General features: G+C 63.6%; 1 protein-coding gene across 1 annotated transcript; it reads right to left on the reverse strand.

Moving 5' to 3' along the window:
• Positions 1–1,413: 1,413 nt before the first annotated feature.
• Positions 1,414–2,090, reverse strand: HES5 (hes family bHLH transcription factor 5). The gene is made up of 3 exons (XM_059894322.1): positions 2,037–2,090; positions 1,796–1,961; positions 1,414–1,688 (listed from the first exon to the last, which is right to left on the reverse strand). The coding sequence occupies exons 1-3, from the start codon at positions 2,088–2,090 to the stop codon at positions 1,414–1,416; spliced, it is 495 nt and encodes a 164-aa protein (XP_059750305.1).
• Between the last annotated feature and the right edge of the window lie 9,952 nt (positions 2,091–12,042).

Here is a 12,042-nt window from a genome sequence, read left to right on the forward strand (position 1 = left end):
AGCCTTGGTGAGCGGTCCACCTGCAGGAAGGCAGGGCAGCTGGCCACCTGTGGGCCAGCCGAGAAAGTGCCCCCGGGAGCTTGTCCCAGGACAGGGGTGCCGGGCAGGGAGGACCATGGAGGGGCAAACACCTTCTGTGTGTTTGGCCCAGCTACACCCTTTTTGCTGCAGCAAGAGGTCTGCTGCAGGCTGTGGCTTTTGGGTTGCTCTCAGCTGGACAGAGCTGGACATTCCTGTCACTTCGTCACCACCCCCACCTGCAGGGAGCTATAGTGAGAGGCCTAGAGCGGGAACCCAGGTCCCCCGCCATGTCCCCTCCTACTGCACACGGGGGACCTAATGTGTTCCGTGAGGCCCTCTCCCTTCCAGCCTGCCTCTCCCCTGCTTCCCTGCCTCACTCACTTTCTCCCCAGCCTCCTGACCTGACCCCTCACCCCTCATTTCCAGCTTCTGCTCCCCATCCTCCCTCCCTGCCTGTCGCCTCCTCCGCTTCCTCCCTCTGGGCTTCTCCTCTGCCTGCCCTCCTTCCTCCCCTCTCCCCTCAGCAGGAGCCCAGCCCTTCTTCCTGTGTCCAGGGGGGTCACTGGCAAGGACACTGCCCACCTGTGGCTGCATACCATGATAGTGCCCACTGCCCGTCATCCCTGCAGACCCGCCTGTCCGGTGGCCACCAAGGACATGTGTGAGGCACAAGAGACAGACCACGGAGGGGGCTGAACTAGTCGGATTTTATTATAAGTCTTTAGAGCAGTCCCGTGGCTCCCACGTGACTGAGAGTTCAAATTCTGAGTACAAAGTTGTGCCCACGCGCACCCACCCACACGGGAATCCTTTAAGGATCGTGGTGGAGACCCCCAGCCGCCCCACACAGCCCCGGTGTGAGCCCCGACCAGACAGCAAAGCATCCCCAGGGGCCTTGCGCCCACGGCTCTGCCCTGTCCTTCCACGCCCGTCCAGGCTGACACTCGTTCCTACGAGGATACACTTTGAGTTCCGCCTTCACAAAAGGCAAATGTGCCCACGGCACGGCCTGCGCCAGGCCCACTGGCCTGGCAGCACCGGATCTGAAGAAAGCCCTCTACGCATGGGGCGCCGGCTGGCCGAGCCCCGCCGCCTACAAATATCATAGAACCCCGGCAGTGGGGACTTCCCAGAAGTCACTTGCTGAAATGCAAACACAGAGCAACCCCATGGGGTCAGACATTTGGCAGAAGATGGGCCCTAAATGACAAGGACACTGCACGCACATTCTCTGAGAATGACCCTCCTGCTGGCCCGCCAGCCTGGAGAGAGAGCCTTCCGGAGAAGGGGCCAGTCCAAGCCAGGGGCGGCCCGGACGATGGGGAGGCCCTTCCCTCTGCCAGAGGAACGCGCTGGCCCTCTGGTCCTCCGGGCAGGGCGGCCGCCCGCGGGTCACCACGGCCGCCAGAGGCCGCAGGCGGGCTGGCGCGCAGCGGCGGCGGCGGCCTTGGCCGGGGCGGGCGCGGGCGCGGAGCCAGGCGCCTTGGGCTCCTTGGCGGGCGCGGCCGGCGCGGCCGGCGGGCGCTGGAAGTGGTAGAGCAGCTTCATCTGCGTGTCGCTGGCCGCGTGCAGCGTCAGGAACTGCACGGCCTCCTGCAGGCACCACGAGTAGCCCTCGCTGTAGTCCTGGTGCAGGCTCTTGGGGCCGGCGGCGGCGGCGGCGAAGGCTGCGGGGAGTCGGGGCGGCGGTGAGCGGGGCCGGGGAGCCCGGGGCGCGGGGCGGGGCGGGGCGGGGGGCGCGCGGGCCGGGGCTCCAGGGCGCCGGGCGGCTCACCTTTGCTGTGTTTCAGGTAGCTGACGGCCATCTCCAGGATGTCGGCCTTCTCCAGCTTGGAGTTGGGCTGGTGGCGCGCGAACTCCTGCTCCAGAAGCAGCTTCAGCTGCTCGATGCTGCTGTTGATGCGGTCGCGGCGCATCTTCTCCACCACCGGCTTCCGCAGCTGCGGGCGGGAGGAGGGGGCGTCAGCGGGGCCGCGCCAGCGCGGGGGCCGCAGGGGCCGCGGCCGCGCACTTACTCGGTTTTTCTCTTTGGGGCTGAGCAGCTCCACGGCCACGGTGCTGGGGGCCATGCCTGGCGCGGGGAGAGGCGAGGAGGCGAGGAAGCAGGGAGCGGAGCGGGCGCGTCCCGTGCTGGCGCGGGCCCCGGCCCCTATATAGGCACGGGCGGCGGGCTGGCGCCTGGGGCCCGGGCGCCGCGGCTGTTCCCACACTCCGCGGCCAATGGCGGCGCGGGCCGCACAAAGGCGCCGGCCCATTAGCGCACGCTAAATTGCCTGTGAATTGGCGCGGGCACAATGGGCGCTCCCCGAGGAGCAGGTGGGCCGCGCGGCACAATGTCCGGGCTGTGGGAACGCGCTCGCCCTCATTAGCATCCCGGGGCCTGATGCTGGGAGCCCCGCGCCTCAATATGCTGCCTTTTCCCAGGCCGCGGGGACAAGGGTGGGGGCAGGAAGGAGCTGCGCCCCTCCCCTCCCCCCCTTCCCCTCTTCTCTCCCTTCTCCCCCCCTCCCCAGCGACTCCCGCTGCTGGCTGGCAGAGGCCAGGAGCCCAGATAAGGGGAAGCTTTAGAATGCACAAGTGTGGCGGCTTCCAGGAGGATGGGCACCGTCCCTGACAGGCGAGGGGGACAGAGGAAGCTGCACTTTTCCTGAACAGACACAGTCACCTCCCTCTGCACAGGTGGAAGAGGAGTCCAGGCTCTCAGGATCAGACCTACTGGCACATGTGGCAAGTCCCCAGGCTGTCACCTGAGACACGTGACTTCAGAGCTAGAAAATGGGCTGCCACGCTGGGCTGGGCTCTGGGTAGCTTCAGGGAGCCAGAGTACCCGAAACGCCCAGCATGGAGGCCGGCACCTAGACGGTCCCCCCAGGAGCTGCACTCCTTCCTCCCTGGAGCAGTTCATCAGGCTGTGGCATCTGGGGTGCTCTGAATCAGCAGGTGGCCTCCAGGGTCCCCCCCCCCCCGGATGGGAGTCTGACCGTGGCTGTCCATGGAGCACGGGCGGGCGCGTGGCTCCGGGCGTGCTCCGTACAGGTGTGTGGTCACTGCTCCTGCATGACGTGGGGGAAGCCTCGGCTGCGTGCTACCCTCTGCACTGCCTTAGGAGCACTTGTAGGGCTTGCTGTCCCTAGGCATTTTGCCAGTGGTGAGGAAAGGGGTGCCAGGTGGCAGACATGAGGCTCCTGCCTGGAGCCCACACGAACGCTGTACCTGCTCAGACCCACTGGAGGAACCGCTGATCCCGGTACTTGGTCAGCCCAGCTGAGGGCCAGCCACTGCTTGGGGGGCCACCAGCCCCACCCTGGGTCCCTAGGGGAGGGCCTGTTGGGAGCCCCCCTCCACCCAAAACAATCACTTTACTTTGATTCTCTGCAGCCAGGAATCCAGTTCTGCAGGGACCGCGGGAGGGGGTGGGGCTGGGGCTACCTTCTAGGGGCAAGGCGGGACCCAGCAAGGTCCAAAGAGGAGGCAGGGCTTCAGCCCGGGCAGCCAGCGGCTGGCGTCAGGGTGCGTTAGCCAGAGTTTAAATCCAGGAGCACAGTTCCCTGGACGGCAGCCACGTCCGAGTGCAGCTGGGAATTGCAGGGCCTTAACAAGGGTCTTGGCAGTGACTCACAGCTATGAGTGGCCTGCTTGGTGGGCCTGCTCAAGAAGTCCGCAGCACAGGGAGCCTTTGGGGACCCGGAGATGGGCCCATCCGGGAAGCAGGAGGATGGTGTCAGGACGGCCAGGGCAGGCTTGGCTTGGAGCCAGCACAGGACAGCCCCAAGAGCCTGCTGGTCACCCACTGGGATGGATTAGGCTGGGGGGCTCCCAGGGGGGAACCTTCAGGTGACTTTGGAAGGGAGTGGAGGGCAGCCCCACTCACCCTTTGGCACCTGCTCTTCCCCCAGAGCCCCTCTCTTGAAGGGGACACAGGCCCCAGGCTGGCTTTGGGAGGTGGGTGACCCTGAGCCTGGGCTCCTCTTGAGCAGGTGGACCCCCTACCACAGATATCCGGCCCGATCAGGTTTGATGCAAAAGGGCAGAGGGCACCCAGGCAAATGGGATGGGCATGCTGGAGACATGTGCTCTGCCCTCTGCTCCACAGCCCTGGCTGGCACTGTTGGCGTGGGCTGGCAGATCCCACAGGCTGCAAGGGGCACCCGGTGACGCTCAGTGGAGCCATTTTTGCACCAAAAGTGGGGCTTACGCTGGGCGACCAGCACGTTTTGGTGGGTCCCTCGCCCGCCTGTGGACTCCCTGGGGGTCGACTGTCGGGGGGAGGGCAGGATGGCTTAGTTGCCTGTGTCCCCATCGCCCACACCCTGCCAGCCTGGCACCTGGCGCCAAGGAGGAGCTTGGCCAAGGAAGAGGGAATGCAGGGACAAGGGGCGTGTGCTTGACTGCCTGGCTGCTGGCAGCGGGGGCCCCAGGACTCTGCCCGGAACTGAGGGCAGCACCCAGGCCGGGCCCGTCCCCCTGTCCCCCTGTCCCCCTGTCCCCCCCCCGCCCCCCGCCCGGCTTCAGAGGGGCAGTTGGCCACCTCCCCCAAGCCAGCTCTCGGCCCAAAGGAGACACGTGCCAGAGATGTGGTCCAGCCCCTACCCCACCCCACCCCAGCTGCACGCCCACCCGCAGTGGGCCAGGGTGGAAATGAGGGTGGCGGGTGGGCCGTGGGGGGCTGACTCCTCCCGCCTTCCTCCCCTCCCCCCTCCCCCTGGACAGTAGCAGCTTTGATCCAATTTTGAGTTGTGGGAAATATGAAATGAATGGTGTTAAATCTCAGCCCGGCCGGATGAAAGGCTTGATCCCTCCCCGAGTGCGGGCCAGATGGCAGCGCGGCCTCCGAGGCACACGCCTGGCCTTTGTGGGCCGTTTAACACTGTGAATGGGGCCAAAGTGTGGGAAAGTCGCTGGGCTCCCGGCTCACACGTCCGTCCGAGGTGAGTGGCCCAGCAGCCTGGGGGGGCTGCGGAGGAGGGAGGAGGGGGGGAGAGCCCAGGGCCTCTCCTGGCTGGCAGGCTTAGCGGGAAGCATCCCAGAACGTGGAGGGGGCTCGGATCCTCCGCTTTGGCTGCCCCCAGCAGCTGGGGGGGGTGGGGGCGGGGAGAGTTAGTCCTGCCTCCACCCTGGAGAGCTCGGTAAGTCTAGGGTGGGGTGAGGTGTCTAGAAACAGCCACTGAGGCAAGGTGCCTGCTGTGGATGTGGGGCTCCAGGCCAAACCCACGAGCTGGGTATGATTATGCTAGAATTCAGGAATCTAGGACCACAACCCGTTTCCTTTTTCCTTTTTTAAAAAATTTAATTATTTATCTTTGGCTGCGTTGGGTCTTCGTTGCTGCGCGCAGGCTTTCTCTAGTTGCGGTGAGCGGGGGCTACTCTTCATTGCGGTGCGCGGGCTTCTCATTGCGGTGGCTTCTCTTGTTGCGGAGCATGGGCTCTAGGCGCGCAGGCTTCAGTAGCTGTGGCGCGCGGGCTCAGTAGTTGTGGCTAGAGGGCTCTAGAGTGCAGGCTTAGTAGTTGTGGCACAGGGGCTTCGTTGTTCCGCGGCATGTGGGATCTTCCCGGACCAGGGCTCGAACCCGTGTCCCCTGCATTGGCAGGCGGATTCCTAACCTTGTGCCACCAGGGAAGCCCCATAACCCATTTCTAAATAACTCACACCCCAACTCCACCCCTCCCAGGCTGACTGCAAAGCAAAGGGCACCATGTTGGGGGCGGTGCTCCAGGGGCATTTGCTCCCCATGACAAGGGAGGTCTTCTCATAGGGATGGTGCAACTGCTGTGGTAAACAGTGTGGTGGTTCCTCCAAAATTAAACGTAGAATTACCATGTGACGTGGCAATTCCACTTGTGCTCTGTACCCAAAAGAATTGAAAGCGGGGTCTCAAAGAGACCCTCGTATACCCATGTTCACAGAAGCATTATTCACAATCACCAAGAGGTAAAAACAACACGTGTCCATCAACAGATGAATGGATAAGTGAAATGTGGTCCATCCATAAGACAGAATATTATTCAGCCTTAAAAAGAAAGGCGATTCTGACACCTGCTCCAACGTGGATGGACCTTGAGGACGCCGTGCAGAGCGAAATGAGCCAGCCACGAAAGGACACATCCTACGTGATCCCGCTTCTGTGACGTCCCTGGGAGTCACACTCACAGAGAAAGGAAGAGGGTGGGGCCGGGGGCTGGGGGAGGGGATGGGCAGTGAGTGTTTCATGGGGGCAGAGTGTCAGTTTGGGAAGATGAGAAAGTTCTGGAGACGGATGGTGGTGATGGTTGTACAATAGCGTGCATGTGCTTAATGCCTCTGAGTTGAGCACTTATAAATAATTAAGGTTATTTTATGTTATGTGTATTTTACCGCAATGAAAAAAAAAATAAAAAAGGAGGACTCCTTGGAGAAGAGCCACACACTCCCTCCCACCCACCCCCCATCCAGCCCCAAGTGACCCTGCCCTGGACCTCCCAGTGCCCTGCAGGCTGGACCAGTGTGGAAGGGACACTGCTGTACCCACTGGCCTCTGCCCAGATCCGCACTGCCGCCTCCGCCCGGGGCCAGATTCCCTGGAGCAGGTTGTGCCATCCACAGGGTTCTGTGAAGTCCCAGGCTGTCCACAACCTGGGTGTTTCTGGTCCCAGGAGGGTTTCCTTCTTGGGGTGTGGGGAGTGGGCAGGCTGGCCTTCTGGGAGAGGAGGGACAGCGACAACTCACTGTGACACCCCCATGTGCCACCACAAGGACCCCAGGCTGTGCACAGCCCAGAGACTGGTGCCCCCTGGGGTGGTTCTGTGCCACGGCTCTCGCCCTGGGCCCATCCAGACTCAGTGCTGTGCCCCTCTCCTGCCCTCCAGTGGCTCCCAGCGGGGCCCCCAGCCAGCCCTCCATCACCAGCCGGTCCACCTGCAGTGGCCACTGAAAGAGCACCCAGGACAGCAGGGAGGCGCCCGGCTCGGGTCCCCAGGTGTGAAGGGGCAAGGCTGGACTGGGTGCCGCTCACAGTTGCCCCCAGCCAGCCAGGCCCCTGGGAGCACTGGAGAGGCGGTGTCTATAGGTTGCTGAGTCTGTCTGGGGGTGGGGAGGGGGTTTGGGGTCTCTCCCTGGGGATCCAGGCGGGAGCTGGATGGGGGTAAGAGTCCCAGTTTCTGAGCATCTACTAAGCACCAGGCAGGGAACAGGAATCTGCCTTCTTAGAACTGCCCTGTGAGGGGAGTGTCCCTGCCCCATTTCACAGACAGGAACCAGAGGGTTTCTGAGCATTTATCATTATTATTATGTACTAGGCAGGGCTAAGAGCTCTGGTATATTTCCCAGGCTAGACCTGCCTGGGGACCAGGCAGTATTATTACTTCCTTTTTCCGAGAGCCCCCAGGCACCGAGAGGTTGCTGAGGCCACTTGGAGGGTGAGGGTGGGAGCTGGGACTTGGACCTGCAGAGATGGGATGGGGGAGGGGGAAGGGGCGCAGAGCCCGGGCTGTGGGCCTGGGGCGCTGACGTGAGTGGAGCCTGCCATGGAGAGCGGACCGGGGAGGGGTGACATGCGTCTCCCCCGTGGCGTGCAGGAGCAGCCACATTGATCCCTCGATCCCCTGGTCGGAGTCTTGTTCCAGATGGCGGGTGGCCAGGACCGTGGACAAAGGGCGGCCGCAGCTCCCAGGCGGCCTGTGAGGCACGCAGGCTGCCTTTGTCGCGGCGCAGGCGGAGGGTCCGGAGTGTGGGAACCTCCGGCTGCGTGGCCGCTCTGGGGGAGGGGTGCTCTGGGGGGTGGGAGGAAACCCTGCCCTCCACTCCCCAGCCCCCCTCTGCCCTAGCTCCCCACGCCCCCCAGAACCAGACCAAAGAACTGGATGCGAGACGGGGCTCTTTCCTCCCTCCCAGCTGCGGGACTCTTCCCTTCCCTTCTTTTCCCTGGGGCAGCAGACACCTGGGCACACCTGGGCTGAGAAGGGACTGAGGCCTGGCCCCTGCCCTGAGGGGTGGATGGGGGCTGAACTTGGGGCTGGGGAGACCTTGCACGTAGGAGGTCACTTTGGGGGTGTAGTTAGCCCACCATGGAGTTACATCGAAGACCGAGTGTCCACCTGACATTGGCAGAGAGATGGAGGGAACCTCCCAAATGCTGACATTTTGGGGGCCAGAAACTTGGTTAGTTTTTCTTATGTCTGCTTCCTCCAGATTTTCTTGAAGGAGTGTCTACTGTTTGTATAATTTCTAAAAAGGCACGTTTAGGCTCCCACAGGGGCCCCAGGGAGCAAGGGGGTGTCTTGGGGAAGGCTTGAGACACTGACTTTTTCAGAAGAGCCCTGGATGTAGGGCGATGAAGGGAAAGGCAGGGTTGCCAAGGGAGGGCTTCCTGGAGGAGGTGATGCCCGAGGAGGTCCTTGAAGGGGGACTGGGTGTGTCCCAGGTGAGGAATTCTGGGAAGCTTTATCCAGGAAAAGAGAATGGTGGGATACGGACCTGGGGGTGAGCGGAAGCAGGCACCAGAAGTGTCCAAGAATGGCTGGAAGAGGCTCCCCTGTGTGTGTGCCTGTGCATGTGTGCCCATGCACGTGTGCCCGCCTGTGTGTGTGCCCATGTGTGTGCCATGCACGTGTGCCCTTGCATGCGTGCCTGTGACTGCACACCCGTGCCTGGGCTCTGGAGATAAAGGGCCTGGCACTGCCCCCCGGCCCCTCAGCTTGGCCCGCTTTCCTTGGCGGGTCAACGTGTGGGCACACCACAGGCGTCCTCTCCTCCTTGCCCACTGCCCAGCGTCAGAGGCCCCGAAGGGAGGGGGGCCTGAGTTGGGCGGATCGCTGCTCTGGGCACCCCTCCTGGAGTAGGTGGACCCTGGGCCCCGGGTGGGTGTGAGGAAGACCCTGTCAGCAGCCCCTCTCCTGCACTGTCTAGGAGTCAGTGCCCTGCCCAGTGTGGCACCATGGCTCATCCAGGCCTCCAGCCACGTTCAGAGGCAGGAAAGATTATCCCCGTTTCACGGGGGAAACCGAGGAAGCTGAGGTGTTGCGGGTGCGGTCGCCTGCCAAGAGGCCTGCGGCTGCGGACTGCCACCACCCTACCTGGGAGTGGCTGTGGTCCTGGGCCACAGGGTGGGTCAGTCAGCCCCAGAGCCCAGAAGGGGGCTGGGGTTCAGGGTGGCCGGGGACGGGCCTTCCCTCCAGCACGGCCCTCCGTGCTCAGGACCAGCCCCTCCTCCCCAGGGTTATGCTGGACCCAAGAGGGGGACTTGGAGGCCAGTGATGGTGGGTGGGGAGACGCTTACACAGAGCGGGAACCTGAGGCCCCAAGGAAGGGGGGCAGGGGCCAGATGCCTTCTCCTGCCCCTCGGCCTGGAGCCCCCATAAAGGAAGCCAGGCTGCAGAGGGGTGGCCCCCAGACCTCTCCCCAGGGCAGCTGGGGCTGCAGACAGCTTCTCAGCCGAGTCTGGGTGCTGCTGGGTGGGAGGTTCCTGGTGGCAGAGCCCATTCAGCCCCAGGACAGAGAGCAGGCTGCAGGGGGTGATTTGGGGAGGGGGGGTCTGCCATCCTGTGTCCACATCTCCTCTGTCAGGGGTTGGGCATCTCATCATCCTAGGTGGACACCAGTCAACCCTCGAGGCCGGGCTGCCCCCAGCTCACAGGGCACTAACGTAAAGCTGGCATTTGCTGAGCACCTGCTGCACGCCGAGCCCCAGAGGAGGGGCTCTGCATCTGGACAGCGACTCTGGGATTGAAGGATGACTGTTATCCTGTCTATCGCACAGATGAGGAAACTGAAGCTTCGAAAGGGGAGGGGACTGGCCCAAGGCCGCAGAGTGAGCCAGGAAGCTGGGGCCCACAGGTCAGAGGAGGTGGAGGCTTCAGGGGCAGAGGCAGGGCGGGCGGCTTTGTCTTCTGCGCTCGCCTCCTCTCTACCCACCCCTTAGCTCCCCCCTAGAGATTTTCTCTCGCACCCTAAGGCCCCAGAGCCCCTGCCCAGGCCTGCCCCTGGGGGTCAGACTCTCAGCCTCTGTCTTGCAGCTGCTCCCTAAGCTCCGAGTTTTCCAGGCTGGGCCCCCATCCAAAGCAGGGTGGTTTCCGGGTTGCCATTGGGAGCAAAACCAGTGCCCGTGATGGCGCCTCACGCTGGGTGCTGAGTGGGACCAAGATGCCCTTCCCTTGGTAGGTTGACTCCGCAGCTGGCTCCCAGTTTCTGGGGTCTGTACTGCCCCCCTGTGTAGACACAGACCGTCCTCGCTGAAGGAAGTCTCCCTCCCTCCGGCATTTCAGGGGTGTACTGCCGGGGGCTGGGTCTCAGGGGAGGAGGGACTGGGCGGGGTGGGCACAGGGGGTGTCCAGGCTGAGACTGGGCTCTGCCCTTGGCTTTCTGTGGCCTCAGTTTACCTGTGTAGCATGGGCTTTCCCTGCTAAGACCACCTGACGGAGGGACTGGCTCCAGGTTGCTGGAGATGACCGAGGGTGGCCAAAGCGGGGCTGGGGCATTGCTGGGCCCCCCGGCCCAGAAGGAGCCCCCCCTGCTGGGGCTGATCGCGTGGGCTGCCTGTGGCTCTTGCCTGAAGTATGGCCAGTGCACCGAGTCAGGGCCACGGAGTCACGGGACAGGGCCCTCCGTGCCCCAGGCCCACGCAGCAACCTCTCCCTCTGCAGCGGGAGCCGCTGGGGGCTCCGAGCCGGGAGGGATGCTCAGGAAGGCTTGTGTGCAGGTGCCCAGGAGGTAGGGCTGGGCTGGGGCTGCAGGTGTCCATTTCTGCGGCTTGCCTGGCCCGGGTCTGGCCAGCTGGGGGTTCAGGTCACATACCTGATGACTCGATCAGGTTCTGTGATTCGGGGGGCTTGGACCCTTCCCCCGAAGCTGCCCTTGGATGGCTGCCCAGCTTCCCCCATCCCCTTCTCTCATCTCACCGAGGTCAGGATCTATCCTGGGACCTGACTGTGGGGTTGGGGCAGGGTGTCCGTAGATCTCAGGGACCCCTGCCCTCCAAGGCGGGGTGGGGTGGGACGGTGGTTAGCCAGTTTCTGCAGTCCTGTCAAGTCCCCAGGCCAGACCTGGGGACCCCCGCTTTTGGGGACCAAACCAGGCCCCAGGTTCCCAAAAGGGCTGCGCTCCAGACTTGGCAGACACGGGCATAGACCCCAGGCTCGTTCAACCCCCCCCTTCCCGGGCCTCAGTCTCCCAGGTGTAAAGCAGGGGCCAGGGCGGTGGCCACAGGGACGCGCAGAGGTGGGCGGTGGGAAAGCGCGGGAGCCGCGCGTCTCACGGGCGCCTCCGGATTAGGGGCCGCGCGGGCCCACGTGGCCGCGCCCCGCCCCCTCCCCGCGAGGCCGGGGCAGGGCCGGGTCGCTGTCCCCAGCTGGTTAAAAACCCCGCGGTGTCAGAGAGCAGCTCGTTCCCAACCTCTGAAAGGCAGACAAGCCCTTTATTGCTCTATTATAACGCGGAGCCAGATGGTCTTTTGGGAGTTGCCCCCCCTCGCCCCCCGCGGCCGCCCTCATTCATTCAGAGGCAGAGCCCGGCACTAATGCCGCGGGGGGCAGGCACGCTTCCGCGGCCGCCGCGCAGTGTGGGAACCGCCTGGCAGCGCGGACCCACAGCCCGCCGGCCGCGGGAGGGGCGCGGGTGGGCGCGCGCATCGCAGCTCCCGGCGGGGCGGCCCGGCGCCCCGGGGAAGGCTCGCGGGTCGGCGCCTGGGGCGGGAGGACTCCCGGAGGCCCCTCCCGGGGTATCCCGGCACCGGATGACTCGGGTAGGCCACGAACGCTACCGGTGCCTCGGTTTTCTTCTCTGTAAAACGAGGACGATGCCTGCGCACACCTGCTAGGTTTTGGAGGATCTTCCCGTTTGAGGACCGGGCAAGCATCAGGCCCGGCACCGTTTTTGTGCCTTCCAAGAAGGACTCTGTTACATTTTTAAATCCTTAAAAAAACATTCAAAGGAGAAAAATATTTCGAGGCGAGTGAAAATGAGATGGAATTCAAATTTCAGCCTACAGAAATAAAATTTTATTGGAACACACCAGGCCATTCCTTTACTATGAGGAGTGTTGCTTTCCTGAT

The sequence above is a fragment of the Balaenoptera ricei genome, chromosome 1, assembly GCF_028023285.1.
Source record: "Balaenoptera ricei isolate mBalRic1 chromosome 1, mBalRic1.hap2, whole genome shotgun sequence".
In the NCBI taxonomy this organism is placed as follows: domain Eukaryota; kingdom Metazoa; phylum Chordata; class Mammalia; order Artiodactyla; family Balaenopteridae; genus Balaenoptera; species Balaenoptera ricei.